Source organism: Lissotriton helveticus, chromosome 8 (genome assembly GCF_964261635.1).
Source record: "Lissotriton helveticus chromosome 8, aLisHel1.1, whole genome shotgun sequence".
Taxonomy (NCBI): Eukaryota; Metazoa; Chordata; class Amphibia; order Caudata; family Salamandridae; genus Lissotriton; species Lissotriton helveticus.
Window position 1 is genome coordinate 1631787779 of NC_136069.1, and position 24554 is coordinate 1631812332.

The following is a 24554-nucleotide window of genomic DNA, read 5'->3' on the forward strand; positions in this document are numbered from 1 at the left end:
GCAAAAGCCATATATTTCAGGCGTGACTCACAAACCTAGGGCTGGTACCTTGCACACAGTTGTAGCCGCATATTTCAGATGTGGCCCAAACATCCAGGGCTTGTACCTTGCCCACAGTTCTAGCCGCATATTTCAGATGTGATCCCCAAATCCTGGACAGGTGCCCTGCACACAGTGACAGCTGTATTTCAGGTATAACATACACATACCGTGCTAGTACCCCACACAAACTATCCCTTTATATTTGCTGTGTGAACCATGCATCCAATGCTGATACCCCATACACAGCTCTAGCTGTAGAGTTGACTTGTGACAACAGAAATGGTGCACATCATGGCCTAGATTTACTGATGCCCTGATTCTGAGTGCAGGTGATATTTATCGAATGTGATAAGTAACAATACCACAGGATACTTTTTTTTATATCTGGTGTGATAAATAGCACCTATTATGAGTTTCTGGGGAATAACATGCAGATTCATTTAAAGCATCTAAAACCAACATGGTGTGGTAAATGCCGTACACATTTCACATGTTCAATTTCGGCGGGTTTGACGTGCAGAAATTTAACACTTTCGGTGCTCATGACGAGCTCAGCTCGTCATGAGGCACAGTGGCGCTGTGCTCATGACGAGCTGAGCTTGTCATAACCGCAGCGGAACGCCCACGCGGGGATAATTCCCCTCCTGTGCGGGGCGTTCCATTAAGAGGGCGGAGTTGTGACAAGCAAAGCTCGTCATGAGCACAGCGCCACAGTGCAGCATGACGAGCCGAGCTCGTCACAAGCACCGCAGCGCCGCGCGCGGCCCCTCTCCACCCGTGCCGCAGGGGAATTAGCCCCGCGGCGAAGGGGTTAACGAGGATTGAGGTATTTATCACATCCAATAATCACAGAATAGGTTATTAAACCTCTTACCTGGTAATTCCGACCCACTGTGCTGCACATTGATCTGAACTCTCTGAGTTAATCGTGCATACCACAACCGCATCTAGAGTGCATCGAGTAGGCAGACCATGTTTTGCTCTCTTTGGTAACGTATGCAGAGCCACTTTTTTGGTGAATGCATCTATCGCTTTGAAATGTAACATTTCCCAATGTTTGCTATGTAAAATAATATTACCAAAAAGCTGAATGTACAAACAATAACATTATTGAACAATTTCTGGCTTATACTGGTAAATGAGGCTCTACTCACTTCTTTCTTCAATAGTAAATCTTGAACGTTGCCCTTACCTACCCCTTAAAGGTCACACCTTAAAAATAAGGTAAAAAAGCACCAGGGAGTAATAACCAGATTCTGTGTTTCCATGGACAACAGCAATACTAGTTACCCGGGTTTCCGGGTTGCCAGTGCATCCCAGAGGCCCATAGAGCTGGTCTGGTATATGCCAGTGGGTGTGCAGAACAGTACATTAGACACTGTAAGTGAAGCTGGGCTGGGAAAGTATAAATTAAGCTGACAACAATAGTGAAAGGAGTGGAACCCACACAGTGGGTAATGTAGCAGTTTGGATGGTAGGTCATGGAAGTGTTTGATATGCAGAACAATTGCTGAAAATGTTTGCTCTTGTGGCGCGTCCGTACCTTCTTCCTCAGGTAACGATTGTGATGAACATCATAGGGCTGCTATGTGTCGAAGGTGGACGGTCCATAGTGCTCAGATTGTGTGGATCTACTGAAGTTTTTTTTGAGTGAGTTGGGTGTGGTACTCAAGCAGACATCTCTGTGCCACACAGAGGTCCTTGGAGTGGTTCAGGGCTTAACCAGAGCTACTGCTGAATCTTCTCTTCACTTGCCTGTGAGAGAGGAAGTATGTTCCCTTCACCTGTCTGTGAGTGAGGGTAGAGGTTCTCTTTACCTGTCTGTTAGTGAGGGGCCAGGTTCACTTACCTGCCTTTGAGAGACAGGTCAGGTTCACTTCACCTGTCTGTGAGTGAGGGGTCATGTTCTCTTCTCCTGTCAGGGAGTGAGAGGTCAGCTTCACTTCCCCTGTCTGTGAATGAGGTGTCAGGTTCACTTCACCTGTCTGTGAGTGCATGGTCAAGTTAACTTGACCTGCCTGTGAGGTATCAGGTTCTCTTCACATGTCTGTGAGTCAGGGGTCAGGTTTGCTTCACCTGCCTGTGAGGGGTCAGGTTCTCCTTGCCTGCCTGTGAGTGAGGGGTCAGGTTCACTTTACCTGTCTGTGAGTGAGTGGTCAGGTTCTCTTCACTTGTCTGTGAGTGAAGGGTCAGGTTCTTTTCACCTTTCTGTGAGTGAGAGGTCAGGTTCGCTTTATCTATCTGTGAGTGAGGGGTACGGTTCTCTTCACCTGTCTGTGAGGAGTTAGGGGTCAGGTTATTTTCACCTGTCTGTGAGTGAGAGGTCAGGTTCACTTTACCTGTCTGTGAGTGAGAGGTCAGGTTCACTTTACCTGTCTGTGAGTGAGAGGTCAGGTTCTCTTCACTTGTCTGTGAGTGAAGGGTCAGGTTCTCTTCACTTGTCTGTGAGTGAAGGGCCAGGTTCTCTTCACTTGTCTGTGAGTGAAGGGTCAGGTTCTTTTCACCTGCCTGTGAGTGGTCAGAATATCTTCACCTGTCTGTGAGTAAGGGGGCAGGTTCTCTTCAACTGTCTGTGAGTGAGAGGTCAGGTTCTCTTCACCTGTCTGTGAGTGAGGGGTCAGGTTCTCTTCACCTGTCTGAGAGTGATGGGTCAGGTTTACTCCTCCACCTGTCTGCGAGTGAGGGAGCAGGTTCTCTTCACCTATCTGGGAGTGAGGGGTCTCAAGTAGAAAGGAGTGATAAGATTTCTCTGTAGATGTTAGGAACAAGTGATGGTTTCTACAACTGACCGTCTTACAATGAGGACACTCATCTTCACAGTGGTGTGGGAAGGAGGAACTCAGAAGTCCCTTTGACAAGGACCCACCTATGGTTTAAGACCTTATGCTACATGTTCCGGCCCAAACATGGTTTGGCGCCCCTCTACACACAAAGCCTGGTCAAACCCTATGTGCCCACTCGACAGCTGAGATCAGCTAGCCTTTCTTTTTTTCTGTCCCCAGAGTCCGTCTCACTCGCATGAGAGGCTGCTCGTTCTTCTACCTTGGCCCCAAACTGTGGAATTCTCTTCCTCTGGAACTTAGGATATGTCATTCGCTTTTAGCTTTCTGTAAGAAATTAAAGACCTTCCTTTACAACCAAGTATACTCCTTCTGGATGTATGACATTACAACGCATGCTTTTACATCGCATGCTTTTACAACGCTGTTTTTACAACGCATACCATTACAAAGCATAATGCTTTTAGGCGCTGGATAGTGAATTGTTTAATTTACTATTCCAACTCCAGTCCCCGTGGATAGTAGGGAAGGTGTTGGATAGTACATTAAACACATTCCCTATCCTAGAGCGCCCCCCAGCGCAATTCGTTGTAATGGTTTGCGTTGTAAAAGTTGCGTCGTAAAGGCACTGCGTGGTAAAAGTTGCGTTGTAAAGGATGTTTCCCACTCCTTCTGTATAATCATCTGCAATCTTGGCTTGCGTATTGTCCTGCTCAGCGCTGGGAAACCCTGTTGGGTAGCTGTGCGAGTAACAAATCTTTAAATAAATAAAAGAAATATGGTTGGAGGAGCTGCTGTCTTACTCACTGCGACTCTGACTTTACGGACTCCATGTTACTCAGAGGCAATGCATTTTACTATATAACGAAACCCCTCGCATGTGGTGGCTTACCACAACAAATCAGCATAATTATATCCCGCAGCGCAATGAAGAAAGACTTTATGCAAATTTCCGCGTCTCAGTCAGGAGGAGTGACTCCTTGAATGTTCAACAAGACAGATGAGGATAATACCAGCCTGCGGTACATCAAAAAACAAGAGGACTCATTACTCACTAACACTCCCTTCCCCCATTCACACGCTCACACTGCTGAGAAGCGTAATACATTAAATGCTGAGATAAAAATATGTTTTAGATAGCGCCACATGGGTGACTGAATTACCTCTAGGCACTACACTGTTATGTCCCTTGTGGAAATGGCCAATATGTTAACATGATGAGATAAAATGTAATGCATTTATTCCTGCAAGAGTCACATGGGAGAACTCCAAAACCGAGGGGGGCAAAGTGGGTGTATGCATGGGAAAGGGGTGAGGAGGGGGGACACCCCCTAAAAGAAAGAGGAGAAAATACAAATTGGAGGCAGTACAAGGACAAGCATTAGTAATGCATTGGTTTCGCCCATGTAATGAATAAAGAGCTGTTTTCATCAATCATCGTCCAGGAGAAGGAAAGACCTCCCTGACAGATAACTTGGGGGTGGTGAGGATGTTATGCAGTTGCCAGAGCTGCCGACTGAGAGCAGTGGATCCCAGTTTGAGTCTCCGTGGCGCCGGGCAACATCCTGTGATTCTATGCAAACCACTTAATCTCTCCAGGTGATACATTTATATATAAATATGGTGCACAAGTAAAAATTTTGCTAAACTTTATCAAAATATAATTCCACCAAGGCGGATGTTAACAGTATTTTGGCGGCGGGAAACTTACAAGAGAAGCAGATGAGGAACAAGCAGTGGCAAATGCAGGAAAATATGCTACAGCCAATAGAAATGGAGGAAAGGTAAGTGGCACGCACAGGAACCAACGAGAATCTGTGAAAGAGAGGAGGCGGGATGTCAGTCCCTTTGACGTTTATATTAAAAACAATAGATTTCTCAGGCACATCGCAAGTGCTGTGTTTGCGAAACCTTTAAAAGGCAACACAAACTTTCAAGCAGGATGTCAAATAGCTGAGAAGAGTAGGTGTGAGACTGATGCACAAAACACCAGTCCACAGAGGAAAAGGGGACAGGAGTGAAGAGACAGAGAACGGGGAGGGGCATGTAGAATGGGGTAGTGGGCTGAGGGAGAGCCCCAGGTGTGGTGGTGAAATGGGTAGTGAAGGCAGGAGTAATGTTCCTCCTATTGTATTTCTCCATGTGCAACAAGAGTCTGTGGCCCATATTTGCAAACACTTTGACAAAAAGTGCTGCGGTGGGATTTACAATGCAAAACAAATCACAATTTGCTTTGGATTATAACCAAAGTAACACAAAGCTGCGCACTGCGCTGCCTTGCATTCCTTTGTGTCAAGGGGCATTCCATGCTTGGTGCATGATCTTCTCATGAAACCATGCATGGGATTTGCCACAAATCCTTATTTACAAAGAAATGTAGACAGGGATTTTTGCACCAAAATCTTGCGCTTCCACAAGGCAGACATAATAAGGGGAAATGTTTTCATTTCTCCTGTTTTTTCACACTTTGCATGTGTGCTGCATTGTACAGCATTCGTAAGAAATGGGAAATGCCTTAAAGCATGGGTACTCACAAGCATTCCCCCGGGGGCAACAAAGTACTGGCTGTGGCATGCTCAAGGGCCACACTGATGCCACCAATGCGAGGGTCACGGTGATGAAAGGTGGGCGTAGGGGGATGTGAAGCAGATGCATGGTGTGGACTACAAACCAAGCCTTCATGTGACGTCTGTCTGCCACCAACGCTCCATTCTCATGCACCAAGAATTAAAGTCACAGCATTAACTTCTAATGCAAAATGTGAGAGGGAAAGAGATACTCATCTGGTGGCTGAATTTTAAAATGTGAAACCAGAAAACGTGGTATGAGTCCTGGCTTCCCCACTTGAAGAAACTGTGTGATCCTAGGCAATTGGTTAATTTCACTTTGCCTCCTAATTCTTCAATACCACATATCAGAGGCCCTTGAAATGTACGAGTTCAGGATGTGTGCTGTACAAAACCTTCTCTTGTGTTTTATTTAATAAACTATAATGTAGTTCCAATTATATAACAACCAAGGCTACACACAAGGTGCACTTGACAAATGACTTTCCGCTTGGTTCACTGATGGTATCATTTTCAGAATGGGGGCGGCATGAATGTCTCCAAGATCATGTTTGAAAACTACCACTTCTAAAAAAATGCCTCTCCATGTATTGATATTATTCGATCTACTATGGTAAAACACTCGTGCATGGTAATAAAATACACTTTTTTTAAGTTTGCAGAGTATTTATCATGTTTTTACATGTTTGGTGCAAGATGTCTTTAAAGCTAAAGGTGTTCCTGAAGAGACATAGTCTAGAATGTGCCTTTGCTTCTTTACCTTTACTTTAGTTAAACAGCAGCCCAGTGCTGGTGTTCACAAGGGGGCCGCAATTAAAGGTCAGGAGGGCTGCATGTGGCCCCCGGGCCGTACTTCGAGTATCACTGCCTTAAAGCATAGCTTGCAGCACATGCTTCCCACAAAGCAAACACCATGCACTATGGCGCAAGGATGTCTGTGTTAGAGCTTGGCAGCCACAGATGCACCAGAGCAAGGAGAGAGGAGAACACCACCACATCTTAGAAGATATGGTCCTGCTCTTTCCCTTTCATGCAATGCTGCGTTGCAAATTTACTTGCTGTGCTCTGTTTACGACTTGACTTCTATGTAAATCTGGGCCCCTGAGTGCGACTCCCTCAGCCATGTACAAAACTCAGTGATAGTTTATGTCTCTGAGCCAGCCAGCTATCCGTTTCTGGTTAGATTTGGGGCCTAATTTATGACGAATTGGTTCAGGGCAGCGCCACATTTCTTTTCATGTGCTTCCCTGCGCCAATGTAAAATGGCAGGAATGTACAGTATTTAGGAAATACGATGCACTCCTATCCTTTCCCCCTGCACTGGTGCACAATTTGTTGCCTAGCGCCAATGTAGGCACCCTTGCACCATGCTGCAAGGGGACCTCTATTGTACACAGGATTGTTTTTGTTCAGGACGGGACATCTTCCTGCACAAAAACAATCCCAAGAGGCATTTTTCTCTTGCTGTCTGCTTTAGAATGCAGCACACCTGGAAAGAGGAAAAAAGGAGGAGAAATGAAAACATCTCTCCTTGGTACGCCTACTCTGGGGAGGCGTAAGGTTTTGGCACTGCTTCAGGGTTACGTGATTTGGTAAATCTAGGGCAGTGTCAAAATTCATGGGTGTTGCGCGGGAGCACTCACCACAACGCCCCCTAGACGCAGAGTTAGGAAACGCAGCGCTTTGCGCTGCCTTGTCTTACTCCATATCCATGAGGCCATGCAATGCCACGCGGAGTGGCTTTGCGTCACCTCATAGATATGATTGAGAGGCTTGGACCATCGGAGCATCAAAAAAAGTGAAGCTTCGGTGGCGCAAGCTTCTTGTAAATAAGCCTCTAGGTTTCGGTTAGGAGCAACACAGGATGTATCCCTCAACCATTTTTTCTTTGTGCAATATCGTGCAATTATAAAGTCGTTTTACTTAAACGCTTTATCAAAACAGACTATTTTGTTGTCAAAAAGTTTGGCACATTGTAAAAGTGCACAAAATGTCAAATGGCATCCCGTTTTGACTCTTAAACACGTTTTGTGCCCCTGCCCCCCCAAAATACTATGCATCCTTTAACCGAGATCAAGCTGTTTCCACCGGTGTTCACTGTGACATGCAGCACATCAACAAAATATAATAAATATGGAAAAAATAAGCCAATGCATAAAAGTAACAACATATGTTTTATATAGCCCCACATGGATGACTGAATCACCTCTAGGCATTTCAGTGTTATGCACTTTGTGAAAATGCCAGAGACAAATCTGAAAGAAAAAAGAAACAAACTTGGCCTGGCAGTTCGGGCTGGATTGTTTCCATGGGGAGCAGGGTCACGACTGATTTGCATATGGATGGGTCTGAAGTGGAAAGGCATGGGGAGCAAAAACGGATGGATTTAGGCCCAGATCTCTGTACTGGGGTGAATGTATGACATTGTTCTGCATTCTGCCCATCAATTGTTCTTTTTTCAGAGACAAATCTGAGCAAAAGAGGTTATCGAATTGCCAGTGGTGATGACAAATATTTATGTATTGTGTTGCAAGCTTTTTTGGTGCATAGTGCACGCTTATGCAAATGACAGTCGGAGTGACCTGTGCGTTACTGGTAAACTATTCAGAAGGGGAGACGAGTGCAGAAGGACTGGCCAGGGCAGGACTGATACGCTGTGTGGAGGGAGGGCAGAGTGGAGGACTGGTCTGGGCAGGATTATTAAACTATATGGAAAGAGAGAAGGGGGCAGCAGACTGGCCTGTACAGAACTGTGACCTCTGCGGCAGAGAAGATGAACTAGAACTGGCTTGTAGGCCAGTCACAAACTCTATAGGAAATGGGAAGAGCAAAGCAGGAGTGTCCTGGGCAGGAACAGTGATGTCTGTGGAAGAGAAGAGCAAACAGGGCTGGGTCAGATAAGATTGAATAATTCTATGATCAAAGGAGAAGGATATCTGGTCTCCCTTCCCTCCAGTCTGTCCTTATCCCATCTCCCATACTCCATTTATCATTGACTACTAGAATAATGATATCTTTTTTTTTTCTATAGCTCTACATTCCACGTCTACGGTGCTTCTATGTGCCATGAATAACAGATGACATTAACCAATTTATGGGGCTCATATTGCTTTTAAAGGGTTGCTCCCTCTATAATGGGGCCTTGCTGTCACTTTTATTGCTGGTGCTGAATCCAGCCCTGGGCCTGTTAGTGAGAATCTTTAACCCTTCAGTTGCAGCCTGGTGTTTGTTTCTGGGTAGAGTACTAGTGGATGTACGTCGTTACAACGCATGCTATTACAACGCATGCCTTTACGGCGCAAGTTTTACAACGCAAGTCGTTACAACGACTTGCGTTGGGGGGGCGCTGGATAGTGAATAGTTTAATTTACTATTCCAACTCCAGTCCCCGTGGATAGTAGGGAAGGTGTTGGATAGTAAATTAAAACTATTCCCTATCCTAGAGCGCCCCCCAGCGCAAGTCGTTGTAAAAGTTGCGTTGTAATGGTTGCGTCGTAAAGGTACTTCGTTGTAAAAGTTGCGTTGTAAACGCTGTTCCCCAGTACTAGTCATAGAGTGCGTAAGCAAGTGAAAGGGAGGATTATTTTAATATATTAAACTGTCTGGCTATCTTCAGGAGGCAGCCGATCCAGTGTGTGTCCCTCTAAAATGAGACTCAGAAGTGCAGGGGAAACCAGTGCAACACCCAAAGTAAATGTAGCAACAATGAAAGACTTTCCTACTGCCTTGCTTTGCCTCACCATCCCTCAGGCCCTTCCTTCCCTCTCGCCGCCAGGGCTCTACCTCTCTCCTTCATTCTCTCCCTCCCTCTGTGCATTTTGGGTCCTATTTATGAGGCAGTTTGCATCGCTCTTGCACCACGCAAAGTGGTGCAATGACCACGCAAACCGTAAGAAAGATTTTTGAAGCCACACAAAGGCATTTAGCGTGACAATGAGCGGATCCAAAAATCTGGAGTAAAGCAATGCAGCGCAAATCGCTGCATTGCTGTGCGCTGCTCTGCCCTGGTAAGGCGTTTTATGGGCGTTGCCGGGGTATTCTCATGCAGCTAACATGGATTTTGATGCATCCTCAGACTTACAAGATTTTGTAAACCTGGGGATGCACCGGCACCTTACACCTTCCCAAGGGAGGCGTAACAAGGAGAAATGTCTTTATTTATCCTAGTTTCTTCCTCTTTCTGTGTGCACACACAGAAAGAGGAATATACCTCCCATGATTGTTTTTTGTCCCTTCCTGCACAAAAAACAATCATGCATGAAACACAGGCAGCCTTGCACCATGGTTGCCCTGAAACATTCTCCCTAATGTGCTTTTACAGAAGATATTTTGTAGTTAAAATTCCTGCTATTTTACAAATTGTGCAAAGTTTTTCTCTTTTTCCTACTAGATCCGCGGCTTGATACCGCCTCTGAGGATCTTCATTTGTCTAGTTCTTATGCTGATTAAATGTGGATAAATTTACTTAATTCAAAAGTATCATAAACCTCAAACATCCAATCCTTCAATGTTTGCCTCCAACATTTTTACATTTTTAAGAACTAAAAATACAAAAGAATCACACAACTTTGAACAATAAGTAGTGTCTCTCATAGCTTCAGTGTTGCCTTCATTGTGCCTTTTCCCAATAATCTTCAATTCAGAAAAATATATCTACAAATCTCTGTCTATTATCAACAGTCAAAGGGGTCAGGTGGCTCCTTCACGTGCCGTAGTTTTTTCTGAAAACTCTGTATCATGGTATTCCCCACTTCTTACTCTGTAGTGTGCCATATCTTTCTTCACCTATACATAAGAGAACAGCAGGGTAGAAACCCTACATCAAAAAGAGAAACAGCCGTCTCCAATTCATATAAATTGTATAACTAAAAAATAGTTACTGTCATGAGACAGACTTCTTCATAACATATTTTATTTTTATTTATAAATAAATATGTATTTTTATAATACAATTTCTTTCTCCCTATCTTCAGAATCCAAATCAAACTCCAGACTCATACACGATACCACTCATGCACAATCATTCAAACAAAACCCATCAAATCCACAAGTTAAAAACATTATTCATACTCCAAGCTATCATCATTATATATACCTAGTTGTCTATTGACATGTATCACAAACATGATCTTATTGATGTTATTTAGTACATATCCTGTACATATATCAATTTCATCAGCACTAGATTTCTGACAAACATAAAACAAGATCAAAGAAATGCGCCTATGCGCGTTTCGGTGAGAAAAGACTCAGATTGAAAGAGACACCTTCATCAGGGCGCTGGATATAATACGATGGTGGTGCAGGAGCCATCCAATACAAAGACAGATATATTCAAGGAGCCCAAATCCAATTTAAATAGGGTCTGAAACATGAGAAGTACAACAAACATTAAGAACATACAGATAATACAGAATTTGAATATTCAGTGAAGGAGATGTGGACCGACAACGATACAAATAGACCTGAACTATAAGCCCAAATAAGATACATAGAGTGAATACCACAAGAATCACAGGAAGAAAGATCCAAGAAACATAAGACTCCCTCCATGCAGAGCCGGTTGTGACATGAAACCATCATGTGCTCAACAATAGCCCATATACTCAGTGACAGACTTCCCCAATTCAACTCAGAGATTAAAAGCGCAAGATACTTTGGTGAAGACCATCTATGGATGTAGAGTAAAAGGCCAAGGGATGGGCCTGGCACATTTCTAAAGAGTACATTAGAACAAAGTGCAAGACAGGTTACCTTTTAAACTAATGGAAAAATATCCATGTAGGGGGTGAATACCAAGGACTAGAGCTCTAACATGTCTCAAATACTTACCCGAGATGAATTGGAGAAGGCTGTTTCTCTTTTTGCCATATCTTTCTTTATGCAACAAAAACCTCATTTGAAGAATTCAATTAAGTGGGTTTTTCCTTACCATCAATGTCTCCGTTTTGTGTTTTGAACCATATTCTCATGACTATTGAACACTTAATCAATGTTATAGATTGTAGAATTCAGGGGGGCACATGTTTGTTTGTCGATCAAAGGGCCCTGTCCTTATGGCATAAGGGCTTGCTTTGGGGTGGTTCTCCTTCAATCTGTCAGGGAGAACAAATGAGGTCCTCCCGATATCTACCACTTATCTTTATGGATCTCATGCGGGGAGCTGCATGGCGACTGAATGAAAATTCTGGAACCCCCAAAAAGCGACACAACAGTGACAACTACGTCATTCTTATTGTCGTGGTGGTTGGATACATCTCCAAAGGGCTTTGAGGACTTTGTATCATGATTATGCATTAAGGAGAATCCACCTAAATCTGCATTAAGCATCATTCTCTGCCAGCTGCTCCTGTGCAGCACAAGTAGTCTTCACTCAAGGAAACACTACTCACAGGTATCTTTAGTACCAAACCCCTCTAAGTTATTCCAAGCTTTCAACTTTGCAGATGTTTTTATATTTGGGAATCCCACTTGACTAATATGACAATTTCACAAAAAATAGCTGTGAAAGCAAGAATTTTAGAGAATAAAAATTGATGATCCTACCTGAAAGGTCATCTGAACTAGAGATGGAGCACCAAACCAGTTGCCCATGAAGGTCTTTGGTCTGTTAATATTTTTCACATTTTTAATATAGGCAGTATAGAAAAACAGAGTGGCTAGTGGCAGACGCCGGGGCCAGGATTACTGAGATGAATCCACTTTGACTCAATTTCAAATTTGAGTAAGGTCTGCAGGTGCATGAACTCAACTAAGCATTTTTTCCATAGCTTTGGACAGAAGGCCGAATGCCTCCACTCCCCTCTCGATTTCCATCTAAAGTGTGGGACCAGCAACAAAAGTTGGAAGCCAGACCGACAGTCTAGTTTGAAATAGAAATGCAAAGGACTCTGTCATCTATGTACTGAAATACTTAGCAAATATTCTTGAAAGCTATTTTCTGCTCCATCAGAAGCCATTGGAGACAATGCATTAGTGCAAAAATCAAATGTATATCAGCATTTTGGCCATGTTGTAATTTATTCAGTAGGTAGCCATTGCGTCTGGTTGCCGTATCTTTGAAGTTGCTTCTCAATGTGTGGTTGTGAGATGTTAAGTCAATGACATGTGAATAATGGTACAACATTTTTCTTCTCCTTCAAGTAAATGTGTGTTTCCTTTGTTTCAGACTTAAACAATTGGGTCCGTATCCTTTTGTATTGCCTCATCTTTCTGCTGAGCATCTTTGGCAACACCCTGATCATCATCGTGCTGGTGATGAACAAGCGCCTGCGTACAGTCACCAACTCCTTCCTACTGTCGTTGGCCGTCAGTGACCTGATGGTGGCTGTCTTCTGTATCCCCTTCACCTTCATTCCCAACCTCATGGGCAACTTCATCTTTGGAGAGGCCATCTGCAAGATCGCCGCCTACTTCATGGGTGAGAGGACTTAACGCGAGCACGTGTGAATCTCAGTATGTGGTGAATAGGAAACAGGCAAGCACATATAGTAACCCATTTTAAAGACATTTGTAGGACTCCTTTCAAAATCATTCAGCTTAACACTGGCCCGGCTATTCTTGCTCATGGTTGTATTTCTTCCCTTCTCATACTGCTTTGCAATCTCACCCACATTTCAACTCTGCCACTCGTATGTCTTTTCTGCCTCTTCATCAACTTTCCTTCCTTCGTTTCCTCCTTCCATTCTACCCCCTCCCTTCCTTGCATTATTCCTGTCAATAGTCCTCAGCAATCTGTTTTACCATCTCTCATCTTACTCTCTTGCCTGACTACCTTATTGAAGTTCCATTACTTTCTTAACCCCTTCTTACATTCCTCCCTTTTGACTTTTAAGATTTAAGTAACTTGCTTGAGCTCACTCTTCTCACATTGTCTCCTCTTACACCCTCCCTCCAATGTTCTTTATCTCCCAGGGCTTTAGTTCCTTCCTGATACTTTAAGCATCTCCCTTGTCTTCTTTTACCCGTTCCCTCATCAATTCTGGTTCCCTTTCCAGATATTCTCCTTTCCTCTTTCCTGCTCCTTTCTTTCTTCTTTTTTTACACTCCATCAATGTAACCTGCTCTGCACTTCATTTCATAGCACTCAGCCTTTGCTTCTCCTTTCCTGTGTCTCCCATCTTCGCGAATCCCAACTATTGTTAGTTCAAAGGTTTATGCAGGAGATTTCAGTTGCAGTTAGCGTTGAATATATGTATTTTTTAAGTGAGTTTTCAGCAGCACCACGCATATTTTGCAATGCGTCCTCTGAATCGTACTTTCTTATACATACATATGTGAGTTGTCATAATCTGGGGTTTGTGTCAGTGAGTATATAGTCCATTCGCTTTTCATATTGATACCGGTTGAACCAGCCATGATTGCTATACATTTTGTGGGTAGTTTTAGTTATTTGTGAGGGTGAAGGCAGAGTAAATTTTCTGGTATGGAGAAGAGTGGATGTTTGATCACCTAGCCTGCCTCTGTGCCTATGAGACAGATTTAAGTTCTCAGTTGGGGGCAAAGTTTCCCAGGGAAGTTAAAGTGGAAAACTCTCATATTGTCCCCACATTCTCATCCAACCATAATCTTCCGCACTAAATGGCACCACAGTTACACTCAAAGCATAAAGTGCCTTTTCAATGGAAATTGAGTCTTAACCGTACCACACAGACGCTAACATCAAAGGTTTTGTGTATATATGTATGTATATTGTGGGGATGGGAATGCCCCTTGCATGATGTACATTCGTGTCCCCTGACAGTGTGAATGTTTTTTTTTTGCTAATGCCCCACACCAATCCCAGGTGCGCATTTTGACCTAGGCCTGGTCTGGACAATGAAAGGCCCTGGACTTAATTCTGAACCAAGAAGGGTGACAGAGGACTACTGCCCCTGTCAGAGGTTTCATACATGGAGATCAGTGGTGGCAGTGATGCAGCGAATCTCCGGAAATAATTTCTAAAACCATGACACCTTTCCCTGAAGTACAAATTCATACATATACTCGACAGTGGGGCCCATGACACCGCGAGTCACTCACATAATACTTACACCTACCTCATGGATCGGTGAGATTCAAAAGAGAGCTGCTGTATCATAGCGGGATGTCTAAAACTATAACTGAACATTTATACTATTTACACCTGCAGTTTAAATGAGTTTACCGTGGTTTTCATTAACAAAGCATTTATTTAGACACGCCGCCACTGTGGTCGACGAATCTGCTAGTAAAAAACTAGGCGTAGGAAAACTCAAGACCAGCCTAATTCTCCATTTATCTAATTTTTATTAAAAGCAAATTTAACATGTCTAAAGTGTATTCACTTTATAAATTTATTTATTCAAAAACGATATTTGAAAGGAAAATAAGGATTTTATTTCAAAACAGTTAATTTCATTTATTTTAGAATATTCAGAAATAGACATTTATTTAGATTTCAGAAATTCAAGTATTTTAGCAAAATACAGATAGTTCCCAAAATTCATCCTTTCTCCTCACTTCCCTAACTAATAACCTCACCTAAAGTTCAGATCCCATTCTAAAGAAATAAGAAAATTATTCAAAGTCTTACATCTCAGGAAAAATCAGCATACTGACAGCATCTCTGGAGGAAATCGAAAAGGAGATTTTTCTTCCTAAAACCAGCACTTTTTATACCTTTTCACTAGCTCTATCTATCTAAAAGAGTAACTTTCATCATAAATTCGAGTTCTGATTATACCGAGTTAGTGAACTCTAGTGACAGGCTATAGTGAAAACTCAAGTCGCACGGATGATATACATAGGTTTAATCATTTAAAGAGAGACTGCGCCGGAGGAGCAACTTGTATACGCAAGTGGCTGCTCAGTAAAGCGAGCCCTCACATTCCCATACAGAACATCATGACATCATGGACATTGAACACAGGACATCATAGACATAGAACACTACACAGGACATTACCTGTGAGACATGACTGCGGCTTACAGGCCCATTCATCTAAAGTTCTGCGGCTCACGATGAACCCAGAATGCGACATCCCGTGCATTGCGCATGTGCGTGGGTGCTCGGGGTAGCGCTGTGCAATGCCGGAGTGATGCAGGCCTACGGGTTCCATTTTGGAAGCCCACAGCCTGGACTAGAGTACAAGATGGAGGAGAGGTGGTTTCTTCAGACAGCATATGTGTACTGCAGGCATCTCCTAGATGGCAGGGGAAGCACCAGACTCCACGGTGAGGAAAGAGGAGTCTGACATATCTTAGAAGCACTGAGGCCCTCTCTAATTCAGAGTGTCTGTGATGACTCTGACTGGAGCTTCATTTGATGTCAAGTCAAGTCAAGGAAAGCTTTATTCGACTGTTTTGTTTTTAACAATCATAAAAGCATTAAAATAAAAATAAATTCCAATAAAATCCATGAATTAAAAAACAAAACAATCACAATACACAGTACAATTTGGTCATTTTAGAATACTTATACATTTTATTAATTAAAAGACCATACAAATAAAAAGAAGCAGTTCGTTGATGTTTAGAATTCATCGTTGATAAAAAAAAAAATTCTTAATTGAAGCACTCTCTTTAAAACCATGGCTAACCGCCATGCTACATGTTCATTCTCCAGGAACTGGCGCTTTATCAAAGCAGGGAGACATTGCCTCAGCCCCTGAGATTTTAAAAGTGGGATTAACCACACTTTCCTTAACTCTAAATAAAATGTGCAAAAAAGAAATAGATGTATAGTGGACTGAGAGGATTGGTTGTCACAAGGACACAGTTGCAACTGTCGCGACCAGTCGTTCATTTTAGGCAAGGTCACTCGTTTGTGAACAGTATTGAACCTAAACCTAGTCAATAGCATTTGATGTCATTTGTACTGAAACACAAGTGAGACCTGGAGTATCAACGGAGTACACATGATCTCTATAATACTGAAGGATACTATGCTATTAATATTGCTCGGATGTAATAATCAGTCACAAAGCCTGTGGGAAGCCTGTGTCGGCAGCCATACATTGAGCGACATCTCCAAGGATGCAGACACGTTTCAGCTGGGAGTGGCCATAGAAATAGAACTGAGGCTGTGTCGGCCATGTTGAGGGAAAGAAGAGGAGTCGGGTCTCCTTCGGTGGCCATGTATGAGTAGGAATATTTATGAGGTTTATATAGACCGAAGGGAATAGGAAGGAATTCGGATAGTTACAATTGTGACAGTAATTAACACATTTCTTTTATCACATGGACTCATTTGATTTACTGTCAGAAAAGGAATCAATTACAGAGTGACCCATTAGGGGGACTGTCTAGTTACAATAATGAACTAGTCAGAAATAGATACTGAAAGCAGCTGAGAAATTGATGCGTTATACTTCTAACGTCAGCCATGATAATATCCTGTTGAAAGATTCAAGTTCAAGTTCAAGAATTTATATAGCGCACTACTCACCCAGAGGGTCTCAAGGCGCTTGGGGAGGGGGTTAATTATTTATCGAATAGCCAGGTTTTAAGTTCTTTTCTGAAGGAGATATGGTTCTGTGTAAGGCGGAGGTGAGTGGGAAGTGAGTTCCAGGTCTTGGCTGCCAGGTAGGAGAAGGATCTACCTCCCATGGTGGATCTTTGGATACGCGGCACTGCGGCGAGGGCTTGATTGGAGGATCTTAGTTGGCGGGAGGGTGTGTAGAAGGACAGTCGAGTGTTGAGGCATTCGGGTCCTAGTTTGTAGAGGGCCTTGTGTGCGTGGGTGAGGAGACGGAACGTTATTCTCTTGTTGACGGGGAGCCAGTGGAGGTCTTTCAGGTGGCCGGTAATGTGGTCTTGGCGAGGGATGTCCAAGATGAGTCTTGCTGATGCGTTTTGGATGCGTTGGAGTTTTTTCTGTAGTTTGGCTGTGATTCCGGCGTAAAGGGTGTTTCCGTAGTCTAGTCGACTCGTGACCAGTGCGTGGGTGACAGTCTTTCTTTTTTCGGAGGGGATCCAGCGGAATATTTTTTTGAGCATACGAAGTACGTTGAAGCAGGAGGATGAGACGGCGTTGATTTGTCTGGTCATCGAGAGTGAGGAGTCCAGGATGAAGCCAAGGTTACGTGCGTGGTCTGTGGGTATGGGTGCTGTGCCCAGGGCCGAAGGCCACCATGAGTCGTCCCAGGTAGAGGGGGATGATCCTAGGATGAGCACCTCCGTTTTGTCTGAGTTAAGTTTTAGGCGGCTGTTTTTCATCCATTCGGCTACTTCTTTCATGCCTTCGTGAAGATTGGTTTTGGCGGTGTTAGGGTCTTTGGTGAGGGAAAGGATCAGCTGGGTGTCGTCAGCGTAGGAGATGATGTTAATGTTGTGTTGGCGCGCAATGGATGCGAGTGGACTCATGTAAACGTTGAAGAGGGTGGGACTGAGTGATGATCCTTGTGGTACACCACAGATGACTTCGGTGGCCTCTGATTTGAATGGGGGAAGTCGGACTCTCTGAGTTCTCCCAGTTAGGAACGAGATGATCCAGTCCAAGGCTTTCCCTTGTATGCTGATGTTGCTGAGGAGTTGTATGAGGGTGCTATGACAGACTGTGTCGAAGGCGGCAGAGAGGTCGAGTAGGATGAGGGCTACTGTTTCTCCGTTGTCCAGTAGTGTTCGGATATCGTCTGTGGCTGCGATGAGGGCTGTTTCGGTGCTGTGTTTGGCTCGAAAGCCGGACTGACAGGGATCGTGGGAGTTGTTGGATTCAAGGAAGGCGGCGAGCTGGCTATTGACGGCCTTCTCAATGACTTTGGCAGGGAAAGGGAGGAGGGATATGGGGCGGTAGTTTTTAAGTTCAGAAGGGTCTGCTGTGAGTTTTTTCAGGAGGGCGCTGACTTCGGCGTGTTTCCAGCTTTCTGGGAAGGTGGCAGAGTTGAAGGAGCAGTTGATGACATCACGGAGATGGGGTGCGATGATGGAGTCTGCTTTGTTGAAGATGTGGTGGGGACAGGGGTCGGTTGGCGAGCCAGAGTGGATGGAGTTCATTAGGCGGATGGTGTCTTCAGTGGTGATTGGGTTCCAGGCGTTGAGGTTGTTGGAGGGCGGTTTATGTTCTGAGGGGGGTGGAGAGGATTGTTCGTTGGGACTGTTTCCGAAGCTGTTATGTATGTCGGCAATTTTGTTGTAGAAGAAGGAGGATAACGAATTGCAGAGGTCTTGGGAGGGAGTGATGTCGTTTGAGGCTGCGGTGGGGTTGGTAAATTCTTTGACTATGTTGAATAGTTCCTTGCTGTTGTGGGCGTTGTTGTCGAGTCGATTCTTGAATGCTGATTTCTTGGTGGATCGAATCTGCTGGTGGTGTTTGCGGGTGGCTGCCTTGAGGGTGGTCATATTGTCGGTGGTTGGGTTTTTTCTCCATGTTTTCTCGAGAGTGCGGCATAGCTTCTTGGATTTATTAAGGTCATCGTTGAACCAAGGGGCTTTTTTGCTGCCTTGTGTGGTGTGATGGTTTTTCAAGGGTGCTAATTCGTCAGCGCTGTGCATGATCCATTGTTTGAATTTGATGGCCGCTTCGTTTGGGTCCGATGAGGGGGTGGGTGGGTTAAGGTTGAGCGATGTGAGGAGTTGTTCGGTGGTTATTTTGTTCCATTTTCTTCGGGGAATAGGTTGTGGGGGGTTGTGGGTTGAGGTGGTTTTGTAGCTGAAGTGAACGCAACTGTGGTCCGTCCAGTGGAGAGCTGTGGTGTGATCGAAGGAGATGTGCTTACTGGAGGTGAAGATAGGGTCGAGCGTGTGTCCGGCTATATGGGTCGGGGTGTCAACAAGTTGTTTGAGACCAAGATTAGCTAGGTTGTCCAGAAGGGTGGTGGTGTTGCAGTCGTTTTTCTTTTCCAGGTGGAAGTTGAGGTCTCCTAGTAGAATATAGTTTTCGGAGGTGAGGGCATGTTGGCTGATGAAGTCGGTGATGTCTTCGTTAAATTGCGTGCGGGTTCCTGGTGGTCTGTAGATGAGGGTGCCTCTAAGTGTGGTCTTAGGGTCGGTGTGGATCTGGAAATGGAGGTGTTCTGCGGTTGTGAGTTGAACGTCGGAGCTGGTCGTGATTTTGATGGTGTTCTTATGGACGATGGCGATGCCTCCTCCTGTTTGGATGGTGCGGTCTTTTCGGATAACCTTGTAGTTGTCCGGGATGGCAAGTTATAGTTTTTGGCCGAATTGTATTGTCCCATTCGGATGAAACTGGTGGTTCTTATAGTAATGTTTTTTTTTTTATTTCAAAAATCTTTATCGGGCCAAAATAAAACATTATATAGGTGAAGGGGGATGGGAAACATAAGGTACAATATCTGGAACAGTAATACTGTACTGAAAAACACAGTGCAAGATGAAACAGAGCGCTAGGCACACAACATCTGGTGTTCCCATGAGGCAGGGGCCCTTGAAGGTCAAGGAAGGGCAATATCAGGGTGGACACGCAGGTCCACGTAGGTCCTCTGATGGCCAGCGGGGTGTTTGGGGGGGGCAGAACAATGGAACACGACAAAAAGATACTAATAGAAGAGAAGACAACAGGGAGCCCATACTCGCATCCACACGCTCGGAGGGGAGGACAGAGGGAGAAAGGGCAGAGAATAGGGAGAGAAGGGAAAAGAGAGGCAAAGACAAAGGGACATGTGGAAAAAGGTGGGAGTGGGAGAGGAAAGTGAGGGAAGTAGGCACACACCCACAAGGATCTTGACCAGATGGGATCTCAAGGGCACTGTTAGTGTAATGTAATATATGGTCAGCATTTTGGGGACAGGGGCGCTCTCAAGTAAGATCTTGTGGGCTTTGTCCCGGAGAAAAGGCGCCCGGGTGAGGAGGAAGGTCTCTGTCTTATAATAATGCTGCCCGGTCTTCCATTCGGTTTAGCCCAGAATTCATGGTATCCAAGTGTAGGATCCATTTGAGCGCCTCTTGGTTGAGGACCTTGCTTATGTTGCTGCCTCTCTTGGGTGTGAAGATGACCGAGATCACTTGCCTCTGCAGATCATCTTTTTCAATATTTTGTTTGGATAAAGAAATTAATGAATGGGGCAGTGAGGACCCCACACCTGAGTCTGCACCAATATTGGAAGATTCAGATTTTTTGTGTTGTAAGGTTGCAAGGACAAAAAATGGCGTAAATCGCATTGTTGGTGTTAGAGTTTTGAAACATTTTCTAAGTGATTTTGGTGCTGCAATGGGCAAATTCCTTACTTTCAATATTAGGGAACAGAGGCTACAGGTGGAATGACCCACAGATCATAATGGACTTGGGAGTACTATTCGGAATGAGTGCAGAGCAGACCCAATGGTCTTTGAGGTTTTTTTCTTTTCTTGGAGGCAAACAGGTATCTCTGCTGTAAAGTCCACTCCTGCTAGGACTTTCAGTGATCCTTAACATATTTTGTTACAAAGCTGGGTGGAGGGTAAAGTCCTTGCCATACAAGGCTTCTGTATATATTCTATATTTATGTCCCATTTCTGCCCTTCTCCCAACCCATTCCCATGTAGTTACCTCTCTGACTCATGTTGATTTGAGTCCTGATGATGAGCCCAATATTGACAGGGAGCGAAACGCCGCTGACATTTAAGTCAGACCCATTTTACTAAGATCAATTTGAGTATGCGAGCCGTGTGTATGTAAAATACTTGTGATGCACATATATATTGTTTTAGCACGTGTATCAGACTTGCAATGTATTACTTATGTGAGTGATTATTAAATCTGAGCAATATTTTCATTGCTTACATAGCATCCTTTATTATTATCATGGACCATTGACGCTTGCACGCCATTTGATGGAGTGCAGGGGTGCATGGTGAGGCCAGTAATATCCATTGATAGGGAAAGGAATCCTTTGAAGGGACACAGATTCTTGTCTCTCTTCCTGATTTCTGTGAGTAAGAGTCGGGAATAGCCAGGTTCATCCTGCTCCCATCTCTTTGTACTTCTGTGATGGACACTCCACCTGGCGACTGTCCTGCTGGGCAGAACATCCTTGCAGACAAAGGCTAGGGCTGGAAGTTGCCCTGGTTAGGACATATGAAAGGGGACCAACCGAAGCTCAAGATCCATCATTGTTAATTGTTGTGGCTTTATCTACCACGGAGGGAGTACTCCGGAGAGTACTGACGGTCTACTACGTACCCCAGGGTTGGTGTTGCACTGACAGCCAGCTCCCCAGAGGCGAGGGGATATCGACTGGAGTCTGATCTGAAGGGGGATTTAATGGATTGTGCTGGGGGTCAACACATCCGGCCTGTGAGTGAGGGAATAAAGTGCCAACCCTGCAGGATGAGTGGATCGAGTAAGGAACTGCTCTAATTGACCCTGGTGTAGGTTCCTTCCGATAGAGACCCCCTAAGAAACTGCGTCGAAGGAATCACGGAATTGCTGGATTAATCAGTGTGACACACATCACATATCCTTGTCGTAGCCCCTATGCCCCTGGAATGGTGTGCCCATGCGGAAGGCAGAACTGCAGGTAGGATAACCCCTGCAGGTAGCCTCCGTGCCCCGTAAATGACCTGCATGACCATGACACTGCCAAGTGTGCTGTTGGGTCGGGTCGGGCCAGCCCTAAAGACTAAGTGAACTGAGAGGTGCCATCAGGATGCCTCGTGCAGAATCGAGGTCATTGCCTTGTGGCACTGTGTGCCAAAGATAGCTCCTGGAATCGACCACACCGTGGAATCATCTGGCGTGTGGCTGGTGTGCTCAAGAAGAAGCCCCAAGTACTCAAGAAGAAGCGAAAAAGAAACAATGTGATGACACCAAATTTGGCAGAAAGCTACATATTTACTCAGAGAGCATGCTTTTTGTGATTTGGTGTAAATCTGTTCAGCTGTTTTACAGCTATTAAGCTTCAAAATATAGTGCTATCTGGACTGTTGGTGTCCACACATGCTCTGATTGGCCACTTTAGAGGAGACTAGACAATCCTGATTGGTTGGTCGCAACCTGAACAATATGTTGTGCCAGCCACAGGACACAGTGCCATACCGGAGAACCACAGTGAGCTGTTTTGTATCGACCAAAGAGCCGGAGCATGCAGTGATATGCCTCCTCGAAGAGGGCCACTGACAGCAGTCTCTGCTCCTGCTGCGACCCATTGAGCGGCAAGCTGCACAGCCCTGAGAGCACTGTTGGGTGCTGCCTGGAGACTCCCGTCTGCCACCAGTGGGATACCACTGCCACAGGAAGGCTGACTGTGGCCCCACATTGATACTGACTACTGAGTGGCATCTGGAGGTTTGTGCCTGCTGCTGGTGAGATCCCCCTGGTGCGGGAGGGCTGTACATGGCTCTCCGCTGATATCATGAACATGGTTGGGGACTAAACCATGTTCATGCCTAGTCCCGATACTCTGGGAGCCAATACCGCCTAGGCAGACCCATCATACTTTAGATATCTCACAGTAGAGGGTTCCATTCTATGGCAGAACCATTTCAGGAGCAGGATGATGCACTTCTCCCTTTTTCAATATAAACAAAGTTAAGAACAGTTATGTTCTCTGTGTGTAGAATAGTCTCTTTCCCTAACTGCACTAGTGTCTGTTCAAGGGGTCAGAGAGGACCTGACGACTGAGCTGGAAACATCAATCGCTCCGCGTGGGGTTTAGTGTTACCTAAGTACCTGGACATTGTATGTAAGCCTTAACTAGAAATAAACTCACTCTGTGGTGTACTGAAACCAGTGCTTAACTTGAGCCGGTGGTTTCCGGTGCTCGGCACTTGCACTTAATTAGTTTTCCGGTACTCGGCACAGCACTTAATTTTCAACACCGCACTTATGACAGTCTGCCACTTGGTGGCGCTACTCATCTAATGTGGAGATGAGTAGAATAACGGCTGTTTATGAATGCAATATACATTAGAAATGACTAATTCCTGCCTTCCCAGCCGTTCCTTTATCTTTGGGGACCTGGAATGACCTGAACTGTGGCACTTGTAGACGAGAGAGATGGTTAGTAGTTGTTTTGGCAGCGATGGCAGGGGTGATGGGTGGTGCAAGTTGAGTGGCCTCCTGGTCATGGCCCTAGCACTTATTATTTTACAAATTAAGCACTGACTGGAACACATGAAGAAAACTTCTTTCTACCAGTGTAACAGTGCAGGATGCTCTAACAAGTCTCATAGTTGTTGTGTCTGGAGGAGTTCGACAGGTGCTTATCAGTGGCAGGTGATGTTAGAGATGTGTTGTTACCTCCTTTTTAAATTGCAAGAATAAAGTTATGAAGTTGCTATGCATTAGTATGTCATTAACCTTTCCCCTTTTATTGACTTTAAATTCTTTAAGTAAAGTGGAAAAGTCCATTGCAGAATGTATGCTTTACATAATTGCTCTCTGGTTGAAGGATGTACTCTCAGAGCCCTTACTGAATGGATCCCGGAAATTGTTAAAAAGTAGATTTCCAGTTACTGGCAAACATGAGGGATTTGTTAGGAGCTGCAATTTACTTATTGGCAGGACATGTTGTCTGTTCATTTTTGTGATTCATGAGATAATCTGTGGACATTGGGCAGATGAAGTTTGGAATTTCATTACATTAGCAATTTCCCAAACTCTCAGCTCCACCTATCGCAGTCATAAATCCTTCTGGAAGATTGCAAAAGTCCCTTGGTGACAGATTTCAGAGATTTGTTCAACTCTGCTCTAGAGGGAAATTTCTATTACTTTGAAACCTGTCAAAAACTCATAATAACTAATCAAGCAAAAAAAAATACATACCCCGGCACTGTGCATGCTACCAAAAGCATTGTTCTTTGCATTTTTAGTTAGTATTATTCTAAAAGTGCTACAAAGGGTGGATTCTCATTGATCAGCTTCTCCTGTTCTACAGTTTTTTGCTCTTTTGCATAATATGATTCCAACAAGACGGTGGGACTTGCTGGTCATCAGCAGGCTCACTGTGCTTGACTGTGCTTTGCTTCTTTCAACAAGTATATCTGGTTGTGTAGGCAGCAATCAGCTCAACATTGGCTCCTGTACATTGATGCTTTGTAATAGATGATTCAAGTAATGCCGTGGGATACAGAGATCTTGAGCGAGCGGTCTGTGATTTAATATCCTTTGCTCTTTTGGCTAAGAAGTTTGCAAGTCCCTGAGACTGGTGGTCATCGGCCAGCTCTACATAGTCAACTGTGCTTACCTTCTTCAGGTAACATGATTCCAACAGGACTGTTGGGTCCTGAAGATCATTGTCTAGCTCTCCATGGGATACTCTATTTTGAT

General features: G+C 44.5%; 1 protein-coding gene across 1 annotated transcript in view; it reads left to right on the forward strand.

Annotated features, from left to right (window-relative positions):
- The window catches only part of CCKBR (cholecystokinin B receptor), a 332174-nt gene that overhangs the window by 230004 nt on the left and 77616 nt on the right, over positions 1-24554 (forward strand). The window contains exon 2 of the mRNA XM_078658711.1: positions 12558-12809. Coding sequence (XP_078514837.1) covers positions 12558-12809 — 252 coding nt within the window. The remainder of the gene's footprint in view (positions 1-12557; positions 12810-24554) is intronic.